At 37.5% G+C, this 19,071-nt stretch overlaps 1 protein-coding gene and 1 non-coding gene across 3 annotated transcripts in view; both read left to right on the top strand.

Moving 5' to 3' along the window:
• Positions 1-19,071, top strand: part of AP1G1 (adaptor related protein complex 1 subunit gamma 1) — a 130,348-nt gene that overhangs the window by 79,675 nt on the left and 31,602 nt on the right. For both annotated transcript variants that reach the window (XM_058279770.2, XM_071209097.1), the window contains 7 exons: positions 2,643-2,738; positions 3,181-3,261; positions 3,455-3,553; positions 5,741-5,796; positions 7,284-7,397; positions 8,761-8,901; positions 9,651-9,705. In XM_058279770.2, the coding sequence (XP_058135753.1) occupies positions 2,643-2,738; positions 3,181-3,261; positions 3,455-3,553; positions 5,741-5,796; positions 7,284-7,397; positions 8,761-8,901; positions 9,651-9,705 (642 nt within the window). The remainder of the gene's footprint in view (positions 1-2,642; positions 2,739-3,180; positions 3,262-3,454; positions 3,554-5,740; positions 5,797-7,283; positions 7,398-8,760; positions 8,902-9,650; positions 9,706-19,071) is intronic.
• LOC111763735 (small nucleolar RNA SNORD71) lies at positions 7,712-7,796 on the top strand. Its single transcript, XR_002796541.1, has one exon. It is a non-coding gene; the product is annotated as a small nucleolar RNA SNORD71 (small nucleolar RNA).

Below are 19,071 nucleotides of genomic sequence, written 5' to 3'. Positions count from 1 at the left end.
CTCAGAGTGGTCCCCTGCTCTTCCTTTTAGTCCACTGACTCTTGTGATGGAAGTTCCTACCTTTCATAACTACCCTCTCTCTGTTTTTTACTAGCATTCTAAAATGGACATTTTTGTTTTCTCCATTTAATTTTAGTAACCAGTAGTGAGGAAAATTCAAAGAAAGACTGTTCTTTGGGTCATTATATGCATTTAATCCCTTTTATAGGGTGCAGATCACTCCCTAAGTGGGGCTTACTTTGTACTTTAGATCTAAGGAGCCTTTAGTTTTTTGGCTTTTCTTTCCCCCTTAGATGTTCATGTCTTGATTAAATTATTGTAAAATAGTATGAGACCTGTATCTGTCCCTAATGCTTGCTTTGTATGTTTTGTTCCTGTTGTCTGTTTGGAATCCTGCTGTATGTTAGAATGAAAAGGTAAGCATTAACCCTCTTCTAGATGGTGCATGCTGGCATTAGGTCCTTACTACTTTTTGTGTATTCATCCACAAATGTGGCTTTTAAAAATATACTAATGCTGAAGCTGTGCTTAATATTATGAGTTAATTCTTCTAGCAGTTTTGGCTAACTACGTAGTCCAGTTTTTGTCTTGTCACATAAACTCCTGACTCCAAAGTCAGCCTTGAATTTCAGTTGCAGCCTTTCCTGAATTGCAAGCCTCCTTCTCTGCCTTTCCCTTATCTTCACTTAAGAAGCTTTGAGCAGTTTCCTAGTAGCTTTGGTGATGGCAATTCCAGGTCAATCTGGAGCCTTCACATAAAACACTGCTTCTTTTTGAAGTAGACATTTTAGAACCTTATGGGTAATCTCATACTTTAAAAAGCTTCATATGTACTTCTGAGCTTTCAGTTCAGATTGAGAGCTTTTATGTTTCCCTTACCTGTACTTAATCTTGCCCAGAAATTTTGGAACTCAAAAAGGATTTTGAGGTAGAGTGGGTGGGCACCAACTGACTTTCATGGCTGCAGTCTTTCCCTTTGTCATCTTATTTGTTTGTCCTGTCATCAAGTTTAGTACCTTGCATTTTTGTCTGAAAGTTAAAGCTGAGTTCCAAGAATTTGTATGCTGAATACGTAGACATTTGTCCTTTCTGTCCCAGTGTGATCTTATGTGATGTGCCCACCTTTTGGCCATAAATATAATTTCTGCATTTTAGCAGCCCAAGGAAAAAAGACTTCTCTAAAAAATAAACCAGCTTTTAAAAAATAATTAGGGATATCTGTAGTCTGAAAACGTAGGTCATTAAGTTTGCAAGGAAAGGTAGCTGGTTTTTGTGCAGGGCTTGGTAGCTGCATGGTCCATGTTTTATTACCACATTTTAAAGCAGTTTGAGAAATCATCTTTTTCTCATATAAATCTACAGAGTTGATAGATTTAATGAGGAGATCTCCATGGCTTAGATTTGTTTTAACCTTAAAAAGTTGTCCAAATTAGATTCTTTAGATGATTTATGAATCTCTTATTTCTGAAGTATGTCCAGATTTATTGAAATATATGCAGATTATGTTCTCTTGTATTTAGAAATGGCTTTATGTTGTGAATATATGTTGAGTGCATGCTTGGACGTAGCTTAACTGTTCATTTTAGAGTTGGAGTGTGGCAGGGAGACAGATTCTTAATACAGTGATTAAAAAAATGATTCAGTTGCAGCAGAATTGGGTCTTTTTACACCATCTCTAAAAGAGATGTGATTCAGTTTACTTTGGATACTTCTATATTTAATTTTAGGTTTTTGGAGTTATATATACATCTAAATTGAGTTTTCAGTTGAGAATGATAAAGTTCTTTTGTAGTAGGATTTTAACATCAAGTGATTGACCAGTGGAAATGAAGTAAATGCTAATATTTAAAACATCTGTTGGTTAAATTTGACAGTAACATTGCCTACAATATGCTATGACTTTAGTGGGCAAAGTAATGGAAGGACAAGAAGGGAATTCCTGATCCAAAAGGAATGTATAGTTTCCCTTGTAAGTTAGGACAAGAAAACAGGTGGCAAATCAGTGTGTATAATTAAGTCCTTCAGGGCCTTGAAATCTTAAGATGAAAGATATAATTTTTTAGGTGTCTTTTTCACTTGGTTCATGTTGTAGGCTTTTGTATTCCCTGTTTGTTGAAAAAGGGCATAACTGGACAGATGTTAAGAGGAGAGAAATTTTTTTTTCTGTTTGAGGTGATATGTTTTAAAGCCATAATTTTAATAAGATCACCAGTTTTATTTTAGAAATGACTTTGTGATTATCCATGTTTGAATGAATAAAACTGCACGTTTGTGCCACCTAGATGTATCAAATTCTACAGAAGTAGAAATGCAATATACTTCATAGCAGACTGTTTTACTTTGTTCCCATAGGCTTTCTGACCAACTGTTTGTTAATTTGTAATATCTTTTCAAATATAAATCTAGAGTAAAAAAGTCTAGCTCATTTTGTCTGTATTAAATGCTTTTTTCTTCTTGAGTTCTTTGGCCTAAGTACACCCAAGTTATATTTATCAAACAACTGCTATATGCTCGTATGTTATATCAAAGAATTTTCTTGGACTCAGACTCTTGCACCCTTTTTTTTAAACCAAAGATTCTGCCTATTCATGAGCTATTCTTTGATATTCACTGTTTTTTTGATGCACCTTTCTTTTCTGCAGCTTGTGCCCCAATTAGTTCGTATTCTAAAGAATCTCATCATGTCCGGATACTCACCAGAACATGATGTTTCTGGTATCAGTGATCCCTTTTTGCAGGTAAGTTGGAAAGAAAGTTTTGGATAAATGTTACACGAATTTAAACCTTTTGAATGGGCTGTGTCCTTTCTCTTAAGTTTGCACTGGGTAGAAATTTGGTAGTTAATTGATTAAACTAATTGAATTAATGAGTAGTGACAGAATTCTATATTTTATTAGGTTAATAGAGTAAAATTATAGTTGTAATCAAAATTATTTAGTGTTTAGACAGACTTGATCAATATGGCTCTGTAGGTGATAGTATCCTTTAGTGTATTGCCTAGCTACATCGTTATAAAAGCATATATAGCTTCTCTAAAGATGATTAACATTCTTCCTTTAGATTTTTTACCATTTCTTAATGGACTCTTAGGCTTCATTTAAATTATTTGAATTTCATACCAAGAGAGGTTCCTTTGGGCCAAGCATAATTTGTTGACACATCTCATATTTTGCACATTAGGTACGAATTTTGCGGTTATTAAGAATTTTAGGACGAAATGATGATGACTCAAGTGAAGCTATGAATGATATATTAGCACAGGTGAGTGGAGCATACTTGCATCTTATTAAGTATTTTAATATAGAAGGGAGTAGATCATTGCAGTCATAAAGAGCAGATTTTATTTGAGTTTCCTCATTGGTGGCTTCATTCACAAAATGTCTCTTTTTAAAAACCTCCAAAATTTTTGGAAGCATTGTTTTATTACTTATGTACTGCTATCTGTTTTTTTCAGGTTGCCACTAATACAGAGACTAGTAAAAATGTAGGAAACGCTATTCTTTATGAAACGGTTTTGACTATCATGGATATTAAGTCAGAGAGTGGCCTGCGAGTAAGTCTTTTAAAATCTTTTTTCCCCCTAACTGATTGACTTTAGGAAGGATGATGCAAAATGTATAGTGTTGTGTTTTTGGTATCTGAAGTATCATTCTTGTTCATTAAAGGCTTATTATAGGTTATGATAAAGTTGGAAGATCTTAGGTGTAGTTAGATATATAAATATTGTAGAGTGAAGGAAACATTTCAGAATAAACTTTTTTCTAGAGCCAGAATTTGAGTTGTACTCATTGTTTCAAATACTAAATCATATTTGAATTAATTTATTTTTATTAAATATTTGCTTTTCTTTAAGAAATAAGCACATAGAGTAAGAAACCCAAATAGTACAAAAGGTACATAGGGAAGAAAATGTCTGTCTTGAAGCTTTCATGTTTAGACTCTGTGCTCTTCTTCCAGAGGGAGATACTGTTACCATTTCTCCAGATGTTTAAACATATTCAGTGTGTCTGTACATGTGTATTTATTTTTCTCTTCTCTACTTTTTAAAAAGAATTTTTTATTTGAAAAAATTTTATACTTAAAGAAAAGTTGCAAAAGTAGCCCAGAGAATTTCCATAGAGCCTGTACCCAGCTTCCCCTAATGCTAAATAAACTCTTGCATTACTAGAGTGTGGTTATCAAAACTAAGAAATTAATGTTGATGCCATACTGTTAAGTAAATTACAGACTTTATTCATATTTCACAAGTTTTTCTACTAATGTCCTTTTTCTGTTCCAGTAGCCAAGCCATGATCCTACATTTGCATGTAATTATCATATCTCCTTAGTTTCCTCCAATCTGTGATGGTTTGTCAGACTTTCTGTGTCTTTCATACTTTTTCCTTGACTTTGATACTTCTGAGGAGTACTGATCAGTTACTTTGTAGACTGTGCCTCACTGTGGATCTGTCTGATGTTTTCCCCTAATTAGACTGAGGTTATGCCTTTTTAAGGAAGAATACCACAGAAGTGATGTGACCTTCTTTGTGGATCACATCAGGGGTACATGATGTCAATGTATCTTATTATTGGTGATGTTAACCTTACTTATTTGGTTAGGGTGGTGCCTGCTGCTTCTCTCTACTGTTAAGGTCCTATTTGTCCCTTTATAATTAAAAATATTTTGGAGGAGACCCTTTGAAACTATGCAACTATCTTGTTCTCCTCAAACTTTTCCACTAATTTTAGCATTTATTATGGATCTTGCATACAACAATTATTGGGTATTTTAATAATAATTTTCTATTTCCCTCATTCCTTCCACATAAATAATTAGAATCCTTCTCTCCCATTTATTTTAGTCATTCAGTCATTTATTAATATTAGAATTGCTAACTCATACTTTTATAAGAAACAGATTTACTAACTATAATATTTATGCACTGTTCTTTTTTGTCTTTAGCTTTATGGTGTCCACTAAAGTAATTTAGTCAAAGTAGTGTAAGTAATTTTCCTATCCCCACCTTTTAAACAAAATGGTACAATGTATACATAGTGTACGCATTGTTCTGTACCTTGCTTTTTTCACCTAACATTATCTTGGAGATAGTTCCAAATTCACGTATGGACACCAGTCTATTTATTTATTTATTAAAGGGGTATTCGGGATTGAACCCAGACCTTGTACATGTAAAGCAGGCACTCAGCCACTAAGCTACACCCACTCCCCAGTCTCATTCTTTTTTAATAGCTGCATAATATTCCATTTTATGATTTCAATGTAGTGTATTTAAGATTTGCTATTAATAGACATTGGGATGTTTCCCATTTGTGATTATATGTAGTGCTGTATACAAGTATGTCTGTAGATAAATTCTTAGAAGTGGAATTGTTGAAGCAGAGAATATATTTTCATTTTAAATATTTTTAGTTATTGTCAGATTTCCCTCTAAAGAGGCTGTTCTACTATTCTTCCACTATCAAAACTCTTAAAACTTGAAAACATAATTTTCTAACAAGTGCTATTGAAGTAGAATAGTGTTTTAAGACTTTGTCTTTTAAAATCTATCTCTCTTTCTATCTATCTATCTCTCTATCTATCTATCTATCTATCTAATCGTGCTAGCAGTCTTTGAAAGTACCAACTACCACCATTAAATAGTTTGCACCTGTCAGAGGCTGGGAAGTGATCCTTAAGTGTCAGAAAACAATATAAATATTGACTTTTTCTGGGTTTTTAACCTGTGCTATTTCTTGTTAGGTTCTAGCCATAAATATCCTGGGTCGTTTCTTATTGAACAATGACAAGAATATTAGGTAAGTAACTGAACAATATCCTGGGTATTATAAACTCTGTTTTTAAGAATGACTTCATTGAAGATTACATGTCTATTGAGTATATATCTAAAACTTCAATCCAGGATTTCTGTTTTCAGTCTGGTCTTAAAACTACTGTTTTGTAATAAATTTGAGGATTTGCCTCATGGCTTAATTTTTACTTCTATTTATACTGTAAATCAGGAGTTGGCAAACTTTTTTCTAAAGGTCTGGATGGTGGTAAATATTTTAGGCTTTATGGCTTTATAGTCTCTTTGGTAACTACTCACTCTGCCCTGTAGTATTAAAGTATCCACAGACAACATGTAAATAAAGCACCGTTGTTATGTCCAAATAAAACTTTATTTGCGAAAATAGGCAGCAGTGGGTTGGATTTTGCCCATTGGCTCTAGTTTTAGGTAGTGAATCTGAAAAGTCTTTGTGAACTCCAGCTAGTTTTTTAAGTAGATGAATTCTTTAGTATTGTATTTTATTTTGTTACATTCCTATGCTTTTTCATCTCTTTTACTCAGGAGAAAATTTTCTTTCTTATGTTAAACATGAAAAAAATGTGTATGTACTCACTGTGGTATCCTGAAGTATCTTCTTTCCTAAAATAATACTTGGATTTTCAACTCCAGACTTTTGGTACCAGCATCAAATAAGAGCAGTGAAAATACAAAGCATAAAATTGAAATAATTTTCTTCTTGCATTTTGAGGTTAAGACAGTGTTTTAGTTTCTCAGCTGCTAAAACAAATACCATACAATTGGTTGGCTTAACAACAGGAACTTATTGGTTCACAGTTTCAGAGCTAGAAGGCTTGTTTCCTTCAGGGGTATGTATCATCTGGCTGGCCAGCCATCATTGGGCTTCTTTGGCTTTTTGTCACATAGCAATGCACATGGTGGCATCTTCTCCTGTCTTTTCTGGGTTCCATTGACTTCTAGCTTCTTTCTTTTCCTCATGGCTTCTCTTCCTGCGTCTAATTTCTGTTGCTTATAAGGACTTTGGTCACTGTGGATTAAGGTCTGTCTTCAGTCAGTTTAGGCATACCTTAACTAATAATATCTTCAAAGATCCTATTTACAAATGTGTTCACACCCACAGGACCAGGGGTTGAGACCCGACCATGCTGTTCCTATAGGCAGCTTGAAAGGCTTATTTTGCTATGTGATTATTATGTCTTACTATTTGGAAGAGTTTGAAAAAAATTGAATCCTCATTTTTAGAAGTTTAAGTGTACTTGACCATGAATGCGAATCTAAATCTAGTATGTCTCCTGGTTGTCACTACTTATAGATTATGGTATCACTGTCTTTAAAATGTTACTTTTATGCTCATAATTGCTGTTTTTTCCTATTAAATATTTTTAAATGTATGATTCTTCTGGTTATTAGGCATCGTCTTTATCATGTAGACAGAGGAAAACTATTCTAAATTTTTTACATTTTAATTCTGTTTCTCTGCAATATTGTTTTATCCAGATACGTAGCTCTGACATCTTTGTTGAAGACTGTACAGACAGATCATAATGCGGTACAGAGGCACAGAAGCACAATTGTGGACTGTCTAAAAGACTTGGATGTCTCAATAAAACGGTAACACATGAGAATCTTTACCAATGTATTTTTTGGTTAAATGAAGTGAAGAAAACAGATTATTGATAAGTCTATGTCCCTTCTCCCAATTAGTCAAGAGAAGGAACCATTGACATTTATGCAGTTAGCCATTATGTTCACAGGAGTTGAACTCTTTCTGCAGAGTGGATCCTTTTTTAGAAAGAGGGGATTGGCAGGTCAATTAAGGATGCTAGTAAAAAATGCTTACGTGCACACTGGAGTTGTCCTTGGTTCATTGATAAATATATACAGATAAACTGGGCAGGAGTTCACTTATCAGAGGTACTGTGCTTTGTGTGTTGGAGGATGAAAACAGGAGTGATCCATCGGCTTAGTGTCTTACCACAATGCTGAAACTCAAATTGCTGACAGCACACATTTTCTAACAGTACTTATGCCCTGGGATACTGGAAGCAGCTCTGTTTCTTAGAACAGTGTATCTAGGAATGACTGTTAGGCAGCAGATAGCACTTTAAAAAGGCCTAAGTCCTTGATGAAGTAACTGCTGGTTTTCCTTTTAGAAGAAGTGCGGATGATTACAAAATCTAGCTATAGTTGGCCCCAAAAAACTTTTGGTTATTATGTTCAAATATAGAAAAAATTAGATATAAAATGATTTATGAAACCGTTCACTTAAACATTTATTGAGTTCCTTTGATTTGCAAAGAACAGTGCCAGCAATGTGAAGATGATCAAGACCAAGGCTCAGTAGCACCAACTATGTTATATAGTGCTTTTCAAAGGTTTTTTTAAGTTCCCTCTCAGTTGGTTCTCAGAACAAGCCTGAGAGAGAGACTTGGCAATTACTATTCTCAGTTAACAGATTAGCTAAAATACAACCCCAAAGAGATCAAATACCTTACTCCAAATCTTATCCCTTCCACGGAGCAGACCTGAGAATAGAGCTCAGGACTTGTGACTCCTGTTGTGTTATTTCTATATAGCTCATTACTGGACCTTACTCTAAAAGGTAAAACCTGTGTTTCTTTGATAGAAATAATGCAAAGAGATATTATAATTAGGTAATAATTTTGTTGCCTCTCTCTGAGCCTCTCAAGCATTCTAGAATTTCAGCTTCATAGAATGGACGATTGAACCCGAACTGTATTTTTGGTCATTATTAGTGTATCTCTTAGGGATTTTTTCAGGAAAGAGTTGAAGATTCAAAATACTCAAACTATGGTTGCCTAAGAACAAATCTTCTTGGTTATCTTACATGCAAAGGTTGGGATCACAAGCCTGTGCAAAGACATGGACCCATCTGCCACAGTGAGAGTGTGCCTGGGTCTTTGTTTCATTCTCTGTATAAATATCATAGTCATTTGTTTTGTTTCCCTGCAAGGCGTGCAATGGAATTGAGTTTTGCCCTGGTAAATGGGAATAATATCCGAGGCATGATGAAGGAATTACTTTATTTTTTGGACTCATGTGAGCCAGAATTTAAAGCAGACTGTGCATCTGGAATCTTTCTTGCTGCAGAAAAGTAAGATTTAATTTTTATCCTTTTTGGTGAAAGATGCTGGGAAGTTTTTTTTCTGGGGGTGGGGGAACGTGATTTTTGAAGACATCTTAAAAACATGGGGAAAATGCTGTAAACATGTTTAAAACAAGTAATACTATTTCAAGCCCAACATTTATTTCAATTATAATTTAGCCCTTAAAAGGCTATCAGAACTAGCATTTTTAAAATGTGCTAAAGGATCAAGAAAAGAATCTTTTATTAAAAATCCTCCTGAATCTGTTTTTAACCTCTTTTTATAAAAGGAATAAGAATGTTACAGACTCAGTTGTTCTCTGCTTTTAAGGAGGAAGTACCTGCAGATGTTAGTGGTTGGCATATTCTTTCTCTTTCACCCTGAATTTAAAAAATGAGTTCCTAATCTAGGTATTGTGTGGGCCTAGCTAGAAACAGTCTGTTTTCTTCTTTCTTCATTTCTGGTCCTCTCCTGCCTGAGTTTATGATTTGTTTCCTGCAAAATTGGAGACAGAGACCCATTTCTCAGCTTGGTATCGCCTATTGAAATATTATGTGAAACAGCTAAATTTGACTATATATCATTTCATACCCTTTGAAATGGGGACCAATCCTAGGTTTGAAGGTAAAATGTCCCAAATATAATCTCATATAATCAGGCAACTGAAAAAAGCCTATAGGAAAGGATTTTCAGAGTCACTGAGCAAAGTTTGGTTTACCGATACCAATTTTTTTACTCTGTGATGTTGTTTTTTCAGGTATGCACCTTCCAAACGGTGGCATATAGACACAATTATGCGTGTTCTAACAACGGTAAGTCAACAGATGTTGGGGATGTACTGATGAATAGGCAAATAAAGTCCTTATTCTCTTGAAACTTACATTCTAGTGGGGGCTGTAGGAGAAAGTTCATAAGGAAGTATGAAATGTAATGTTAGGTAAGATAAATGCTATGAAGAAAACTAAAGCAGCGTAAGGGGATATAATGATGGCAGGGTAGGGAGGGATATAGAACAACTGACCAAATATTTCTGAAGGGGTAGTCAGTGTAGTTTATTCAGAGGTGGCTATTTGAGTAGAGACCTTAAGGAAGTGAGGAGCAAGCCATGCAAAAATCTAGAGGAAAAATGTACTGTTCAGAGGGAGCAAGTGTGAAGATTCTGAGGTGGCAACAAACTTGGCCTACATGGAGAGCAATAGGAATGCAAGTGATGCTGGTAGAGGGAGAGAGGTAGAGAACTGTACAATTGAGGTCAGATACATAAATAGGGACCAGATTACATAGGACCTTGTAGATTTTATTTTGAATATGCTAGGAGCCTTTGGAGGATGGTTCAGTTTATTCTAGGTTTAGGATAACTCTTTTAGAAGGTTTCCTTTCTTTGGTATTCTTCCAGAATTTTGGAATTTCACTACTTATTCAATTAATAGACAGGGATTAGAATGGAAGAGTAAAAATGAAATTGTAGTTTAACAAGAAAACATGATTGTATCTAAGCATGGCATCAGAAGTAGATATCATAAAGGGTAATTAATATTCATATACTTGACTACATAAAAATTAAAAACCTATATGGCAGGGATGCGGCTATGGCTCAAACAGTTGGGCTCCCGTTTACCATATGGGAGTCCTGGGGCCTCCTTGTGAAGGCAGGCTTGCTCGCATGCGCTGCGGAGTGCTGATAGAGCAAGGTGACGCAACAAAAAGGGAGACAAGCAAAAAAAAATAAACAAAAGAATGCACAGTGAATGGACATAGAGCAGAAAGCAAGCAAGCCACAAGGGGGGATAAAATAATAAAAAAATAAATACACAGAAGAATGCACAGTGAAGGGACACAGAAAGCAGATAGTAAGCAAAAAAAAAGCTGCAAGGGAGGTGGGATATAAAAAAAAACCCACCTATATAGCAAAAGAGAAAAAAACCTAGTTATTAAAAGCCAAATGAGGGAAGGGGATGTGGCTCAACTGATAGAGCATCCACCTACCATATGGAGGGTCAAGGGTTCTATACTCAGGTCCTTCTGACCTGTGTGGTAAGCTGTCCCATGTGCAGTGCTGATGCGTGCAAGGAGTGCCATGCCACCCAGGGGCGCCCACGCATAGGGGTGCCCCATGTGCATCTCTGCAAGGAGAGCTGCCCTGTGTGAAAAAAGCGCAGCCTGCCCAGGATTGGCGCCGCACACATGGAGAGCTGACGCAGCAAGATGACGCAACAAAAAGAGACGCAGTTTCCCTGTGCCACCTAACAATGCAAGCAGTCACAGAACACACAGCATATGGACACAGAGCAGACAATGGGGGGGAAGGGTAGAGAAGTAAATATAAATAAGTAAATCTTTAAAAAACAACAACAAAAAAAAACCCCACAACAAATGACAAATAGGGGGAAAACATTGTGTCATATGACAGCTTATTAACGGTAAATAACTTACAATTAGTGAGAAAAATAAAATACGCTAATGGAATAATTTGCCAAGGGCATTTGAACAGAGAGAAATGGCTAATTGGATTTGAAAAAATATACTCACTACAAAGACATACTAAGTAAAATCAAAATGAATGTCATTTTTTAGTTATCAAACTTTATTTGATTCCTTGCGTTGATTAGGAAATAGAGACAGGCAGTACTCTTTTTGGTAGTGTAAAATGGTGCTATCTTTTCAGAGTTCACTTTGGTAGCATGTACAAAAGTTTTAGTTTATACCTATTGATTCATTCAATCTTTAGGATTTCATCTAGGGAAAATAAAAGGACAGGTACACAAGGATGCATGTAAAGGTGTTCATACCAATTGTGTTTATAATAGGGGAAAACTGGAAACACGTAGAAATCCCAAAATGGGGATCTGTTAAGTGAATTAAGACACATCTGTAGAGGGAATAATACCATTAAAATTATGATGTTCATGCTTTGATGGCTATGGAACTTTGGTCTGACCATACCTGTTTTCTAATTTATCTACAATTAGCTCATTTTCTAAAAGATTACAAGTTAATTATACATATTTAATACTTGGAAAAATATATTCGAACAAAAGACATGGCAAATTATGACACATTTTCTTTTTTCTTTATTGAAGCGTATCACTCATACATAAACATACATAAACAATGTAAGTAAGAGTTGCGAACTTAAAAAACAAACATATAACAACATACAGAACTCTCACACCTCACTCTATCACCAATACCTTGCATTGTTGTTAAACCATTTTAACTAATGATTAAAGAGCAATGTCAAAATATTACTACCTAAAATATTAATATTACTATTAAATCTCAAAGTATTTTCCCCAATCCCCCTGTTATTATTTTCTTTATATCATTTATATATGAACATACATAAACAATAAGTGTATAGTAAAAGTTGTGAACTTACAAAGCAAACATGCATAACATTATACAGGGGTCCCCTGCATCAACCCTCCACCAACACTGTGCATTGTCATGAGACGTTTGTTACAAATTATGAAAGAATATTGTCAAAATCTTATTACTAATTATAGTCCTTATGTTATGTTTGGTGTGTTTTTCCTCCAACCCACCCTATTATTATTTTTAAATATATTTTTTATGACAGAAGTTGTAAACTTACAAAACAATCAGACATGTGCAGAATTCCCAAACAACACCTCTCTATCAACATAGCACACTGTGTTGGAACATTTGTTACTAATAATGTAATATAATATGATTGTTACCACGTCTGTAGTATACATTTAGCTCACATTTTCCGTATGGCCTCATTATCAACACAATACATCTTTGGCAAAGATGCAGGAATATTACATTATTACTGCTAACCACAGTCTATAGGTCACTCCAGTTGTGTATTTCCCATGCTTCTCTACGTTCCCACCACCCTGCAATAGTGATGAACATTTGCTCTAGCTCACAAAGGACACACACTCCTGCATCTGTACCATCAACCACAGTTCTCATCCACCTCTTGGTTTACTGTGCTATCCAGTTCCTAGATTATTCTGAAGCATTCTGTCAATTGGCATTTACATAACTAGACTACCATTTTCAGCCACATCCCCATTTATAAACTAGCTGTTACTGTGTGTTACCATCCATTCTCTACATTTCCACACTTTTACAGTAAAGCTAATTGAAATTGCTACATACATTAAACATCAGTAGTCCATCTCAGTCCTCCTCAGAATCCACCACCTACCATCAGGTCTTGAAGCTATTTCCTACAATTTCTTCTATGGTTATTGCCTTTATTTTTAGGTTTTTGATCCATTTTGAGTTAATTTTTGCATAAGGTGTGAGATAGGGATTGTCATTCTTTCTTTCGGCTATGTATATCCAGTTCTTTCAGCACCATTTGTTGAATGGACTGTTCTGCCCGAGCTGTGTGGGTTTGGCAGGCTAGTCAAAAATCACTTGACTGTACATGTGAGGGTCTGTGTCTGAACCAGCAGTTCTGTTACATTGGTCTGTGTGTCTGCTTTTATGCCAGTACCACGCTGTTTTTACCACTGTAGAGGGGTAATACAAAGTCTAGAGAGGAGAATTTACTTTTCCTTTTAAGTTGTTTCTGGCTATTTAGGACCACTTACCTTCCAAATAAATTTGATAATTGTATTTTCAGTTTAAAAAAATGCTGGTGGACTTTTTATTGGGATTGCATTGAAATCTGTATATCAGTTTGAGTGGAACTGACATCCTAATAATATTTAGTCTTCCAATCTATGAACATGAAATGCTCCTCCAGTTATTTAGGCCTTTTTTGATTTCTTTGAACACTGAGTTGCAGTTTTTCTGAATACAAGTGCTTTATATCGTTGGTTAAGTTTATTCCTGATTATTTGAGTTTTATCTGTCATATTTTATTTTCAAAACTCTTTTGACACTTTTAGTTACTTTTATTGATATATTTTTCATTTCCAGACTCTCTTCGAGGCTTCTCTTTCCTCTTTTCTTTTTATGCTGTAGCACACTTTAGTAGTTAGCCAAAGGGGTGCTGATGTAAAATACCAGAAATTGGTTGGTTTTTAAGGGGGTATTTATTTGGGGTAGGAGCTTACAGATACCAGACCATAAAGCATAAGTTATTTCCCTCACCAAAGTCTTTTTTCACGTGTTGGAGCAAGGTGGCTTCTGACGTCTGCGAGGGTTCAGGCTTCCTGGGTTCCTCCCTTCCAGGGTCTTGCTTCTCTCTAGGTTCAAGGTTCCTTCCTTCCCACAGCTGGCTTCTCTTTGCTCTGTGAGTTTACATCCCGGTACTCCAACTTAAGGCTTCAGCATCAAACTCCAACATCAAAAACCCCCAACTCTGTTCTTTGCAATGCCTTTATCTGTGAGTCTCCACAGATAAAGGTTGGTTGGAGACTCAACACCCAAATGATGTGGCCCAATCAAAGCCCCAATCATAACTTATTCATGCCCAGGTTCAGGCCAGTTTACAAACATAATCTATTTTGGGATTCATAACTATGTCAAACTGCTACACTCCACCCTCTGAGTTCCAAAAAGACATTACAATATTCCAAATACCCTTAAATCAGTAACAATGCAAATACTAAATCATATCACAATCAATTTAAAGAAATAGTTTGTTTTGGGGCAAAATCCCATCTGCTATAGACCTCTGAAATTACAAAACAATTTATCTGTTTCCAATACACAAATGTGTAGAAAAAGGATAAACATTTTCATTACTGATAAGGAGAAATTGGGAGGGAAACTTGAGTCACAGGTCCTATACAGTTCAGTAAACCTGACAGCATTCTCCATTCAATTTCAATCTGAGGGTCATTATCAAGATGATGGTTTCTTCTTGATGCCTTATGGGAACCTACCCTTTCCACATGCTTGCCCTAAGGCCACTTTCTTGGTCCACCCTCATCTAGCATCTGGGTGTCGACCAAGCTCCAGATATCATCCTTGAAGAGTGTTGGGGTGATTGCCATACCTTACCCAATCTTTGGCTTAGAGTCTTAACCTCCCTAGTACAGTAATGTGAAGACAACATTTCCCCTAACCTTTGGCATACAGGCTCAACCCTCTCAGAGCAATGAGGTGACACCTGGCCTTCCCTAACTTTCGGTTTACAGGCTCAACCCTCTCAGAGCTGTGGGGTGGTGACCTTAACTGCCCTAATCCTTGAATGTGCCCTACTCTCGCTATACCTTGGAGTGGCAAAACTCTCCCAGAATATCAGGTGGGAACATCCACCGTCTTCAACTGCTGGTGCAAACTCACCCTTTCTGTATACATGGGTGAGGTTCCTTTCTTGGCCCAAGGTGATGTCTTAATTCCAGAGCTCAGCTTCCATAGTTTTCCTCTTAAAGCTGTTTCTCCTTCTGTCTCTTCTTTCCATGTCCCTTTTAGTCCAAGCTGAGAGTGGTTTTGTTCATACAGCTCTCTCAAAAACCTTGTTGGTTTAGCATACAAGAAGCAGGGTTCCAAGCCATCAGACAGTAACAATTTCAAGTCTTTCCGTGATAAATGCATCTTTAATCCTGATTTACAGGTTCCATGTTTAGTTAAGTCCTCCAGTGGGGCACTTTCATCTGGGAACTTGAGGCTTGTAATTTCCAGAATTTAGTTTCTGGTTTTTTTTGTACCTGACTGTTCCGTCCTCAGTATATATATCTCTCGTCTAGCATTTTGCTATAAGCTGCAAGCAGAAGTCAAGCTACATTCCCTGGGTTTGCTTTGGAAATTTCTTCAGCTAAATGCCCATGCTTGCCATTTTCAAATTCAGCCCTCCATAAACCAGGAATTAATCTTGTTAAGTGCTCTGCAAGTATAAAACATGGATTGCCTTTTGTCCAGTTTCCAATAACAGGTTCATTATTTACTTCTCAGGCATCATAAAAAGTGTCTTTAGCATCCATATAGCTATCAACAGTCTCTTCAAAGCACTGTTGGTTTTTCCTTCCAAGCATCTCACAATTCCTCCAAAAAATATCCCTTACCCAATTATAAAACCATTCCAGCATTTCAGTAATTGCAAAAGCACTTCCCCACTCCTCAGTACCAAATTCTGTATTAGCCAAAGGTGTGCTGATGCAAAATATCAGAAACTGGTTGTTTTTTATAAAGGGTATTTATTTGGGGTAAAACTTACAGATACCAGGCCATAAAGCATAAGTTACTTCCCTTACCAAAGTCTATTTTCATGTGTTGGAGCAAGATGGCTGCCGATGACTACAAGGGTTCAGGCTTCCTGGGTTCCTCCTTTCCAGGGTCTTGCTTCTCTCTGGGTTCAAGGTTCCTCTCTTCCTGGGGCTGGCTTCTCTTTCCTCTGTGAGCTTACTTCCCAGGGCTCCAACTTAAAGCCTCAGCATAAACTCCATCATCAAAACTCTAACATCAGAAACCCTCACCTCTGTCCTTTGCTGTGTCTTTTATCTGTGATTCCCCATGCCTTAATGACATGGCCCAATCAAAGCCCTAATCATAACTTAATCATGCCCAGGTTCAGACCAGTTTACAAACATAGTCCAACATTTATTTTTGGAAGTCATAACTGTGTCAAACTGTTAAACACACCCTTTAGAATTTCCTGAAAATCTGGTCTCTTGGTTAGAAATTCTCTCAGTTTCTGTTTATCTATGAATATTCTAAACTTGCCTTCATTTTTGAAAGACAGTCTTGCTGGATATAAAATTCTTGGCTGAAAGTTTTTCTTGTGTAGTATCTTAAATATATCAGACCACTGTCTTCTTACCTCCATGGTTTCTCATGGGAAATCAGCACTTAATCTTACTGGGTTATCCCTTATATGTCATGCATTGCTTTTCTCTTGCTGTTGTCAGAATTCTCTCTTTGTCTTTGGCATTTGACATTCTGATTAGTAAGTGTCTTGAGGTCGGTCTATTCAAATCTTTTTGCATGGGAGTATGTTGTACTTCTTGGACATGTAAATCTATGTTGTTCAATAGGGTGGGGAAATTTTCTACCATTATTTCTTCAAATATTCCTTCTGCCCCTTTTCCCTTCTCCTTCTGGGACACCCTTGACACATGCATTCGCATGTCTGTTTCTTGTCATTTAGTTCCCTGAAATCTTGTTTAGTTTTTTCCATTCTTCATCTTTTCTTTTGTATGTTCACCTTTCAGAGGCCATGTTTTCAAATTCACCAATCCTTTCTTTTGCCTCTTCAAATCTGCTATTATATGATTCCCTTGTTTTTTAAAATTTCATCTACTGCACCTTTCATTCCTATAAGATCTGCTATTTTTCTATGTATGCTTTCAAATTATTTTTTGTGCTCATCCAGTGTCTTCGTAATATCCTTTAGCCATCTCTCTTTAGCCATCTCATTAAATTAATAAGGAGATTTGTTTGAACATCAGTGATTTGTTGTCTCAACTCCTTTATGTCATCTGAAGGCTTACCTTGTTCCTTTAACTGGACCATATCTTCCTGTTTCTTGGTATGGATTATACTTTTTTGTTGGTGTCTTGGCATCTGGCTTACTAGAGTATTTATTCTGGGTGCAGTTTTTGTCTTTAGTTTAGGGCTTCCTGCCATTTCTCCCTTGCTAGTTGTGGAGTAGGAACCAAGGATGTAGTTGGTAGTATAAGCTGTGGAGGCCCAAGCTGCCCTCATTGTGCCAGGGATCAATGAAGCTTTTCCTAACTTTCTTATTTGCCACGGGTAGGGACAGAGTCACAGCTGTGTGGAATAATCCAAGTTGTGCAGGCCTAGACTGTGGTTGTCCAGAGAGACTGATGAAGCTTCACCCCTCTTTATCCCCTGCCTGGGGAATGGATGGAACTGCAGGTATGGGCAGCAATCTAAGTAGTACAGGTCCAAGATTACCATGATTGCCTGGATAGATGTCTGATTATTCAGTCTGTGCCTGCCAAATGTACCTGCAGTTACCTGGATAGGCTGGTGCAGGACCTGCCAGCCTCCTCCCTGCCAGAGGTGGGGTTCAGGCCTAGGCTAGGGCTGCATGCCCATCTCGGTGAAAGAAACTGGTTTCTACCATCATTCATTTTACGTCAGCTGGGCTTCTCCTCAGGCTGGGGCATAATAAAAATGGAGGCTGCCGACCTCTTTCTGACTGGACTGGTTTAAACTTTAGCTGTTCTTATGGTGGTTCTCTAGCCAGCCAAATCCACCAATCAGTAGCTGAAATTGGTGGCCAGCTGTTTCCTCCTCCCCTGTTTATGGTAACTGGAGCTTCCATTTCCAGCCACAGAGCAGCTCCTAGGACAGCTTGTACTGCCAAAGTAGGGTAATTACTGGCTTCCGCGACTTGGCCAGTAATTTCCCTGAGAGGCTGGTGCACATTACCCCAGCTTTCTCCCTGCTGGAGGAGGGGCTGGGGTTTAGGCTAGAACTCCAGTCTGGCCTGGATGGAAAGAAGCTGATTCCCACCAGCTCTGTGATCTTCAGTTGGTCCTGCTTCCCCTTGTGCCAGCCAGCCTCTTTCTGGCTTGGACAGGCTCAAACTTAGCTGTTCGTAGGATTATACTTTACCCTAATGAATTTACTCATCAGTAGCTGAAGTTGTGCCCTGCTGTCTCTTCCTCCCCTATTTTTGTCAAGTGGAGCTTTCAATTCCAGTTGTGGAACAGCTTGTGAGGCAGCCTCTGCCTCCAGTGGAGGATGGGCACCTGCCTCCGTGGAATGGAATGCTCTACTTACAAATCTTCTCTGCAGATGGGCAGTCTCCTCCTTCCATTCCTTCAAGAATGTTGCAGGATGCTCTTCTGGTCTCCTGGAGCCCCCAAACAGGTGCTTCAGCTAGCTCCAGATAGCTCTGGGTGTTTACTTTCTGCCCTGTAGCAGGAGCTGACTCTAGGACCTCCTTACTTTGCCGCTATCTTGCTGGTTGTTCTATTTTTTTTTTTTTTAAAGATTTATTTATTTATTTAATTTCCCCCCTCCCCTGGTTGTCTGTTCTTGGTGTCTATTTGCTGCTTCTTGTTTCTTTGTCCGCTTCTGTTTCTTTGTCTGCTTCTGTTGTCATCAGCGGCACGGGAAGTGTGGGCGGCACCATTCCTGGGCAGGCTGCACTTTCTTTTCACGCTGGGCGGCTTTCCTCACGGGCGCACTCTTTGCGCGTGGGGCTCCCCCACGCGGGGGCCACCCTTGCGTGGCATGGCACTCCTTGCGCGCATCAGCACTGCGCATGGCCAGCTCCACACGGGTCAAGAAGGCCCGGGGTTTGAACTGCGGACCTCCCATATGGTAGACGGACG

The sequence above is a fragment of the Dasypus novemcinctus genome, chromosome 18 (assembly GCF_030445035.2).
Source record: "Dasypus novemcinctus isolate mDasNov1 chromosome 18, mDasNov1.1.hap2, whole genome shotgun sequence".
Classification (NCBI taxonomy): Eukaryota; Metazoa; Chordata; class Mammalia; order Cingulata; family Dasypodidae; genus Dasypus; species Dasypus novemcinctus.
The sequence above is the reverse complement of the archived record's forward strand: the minus strand, read 5'-3'. Positions and strand labels throughout refer to the sequence as shown.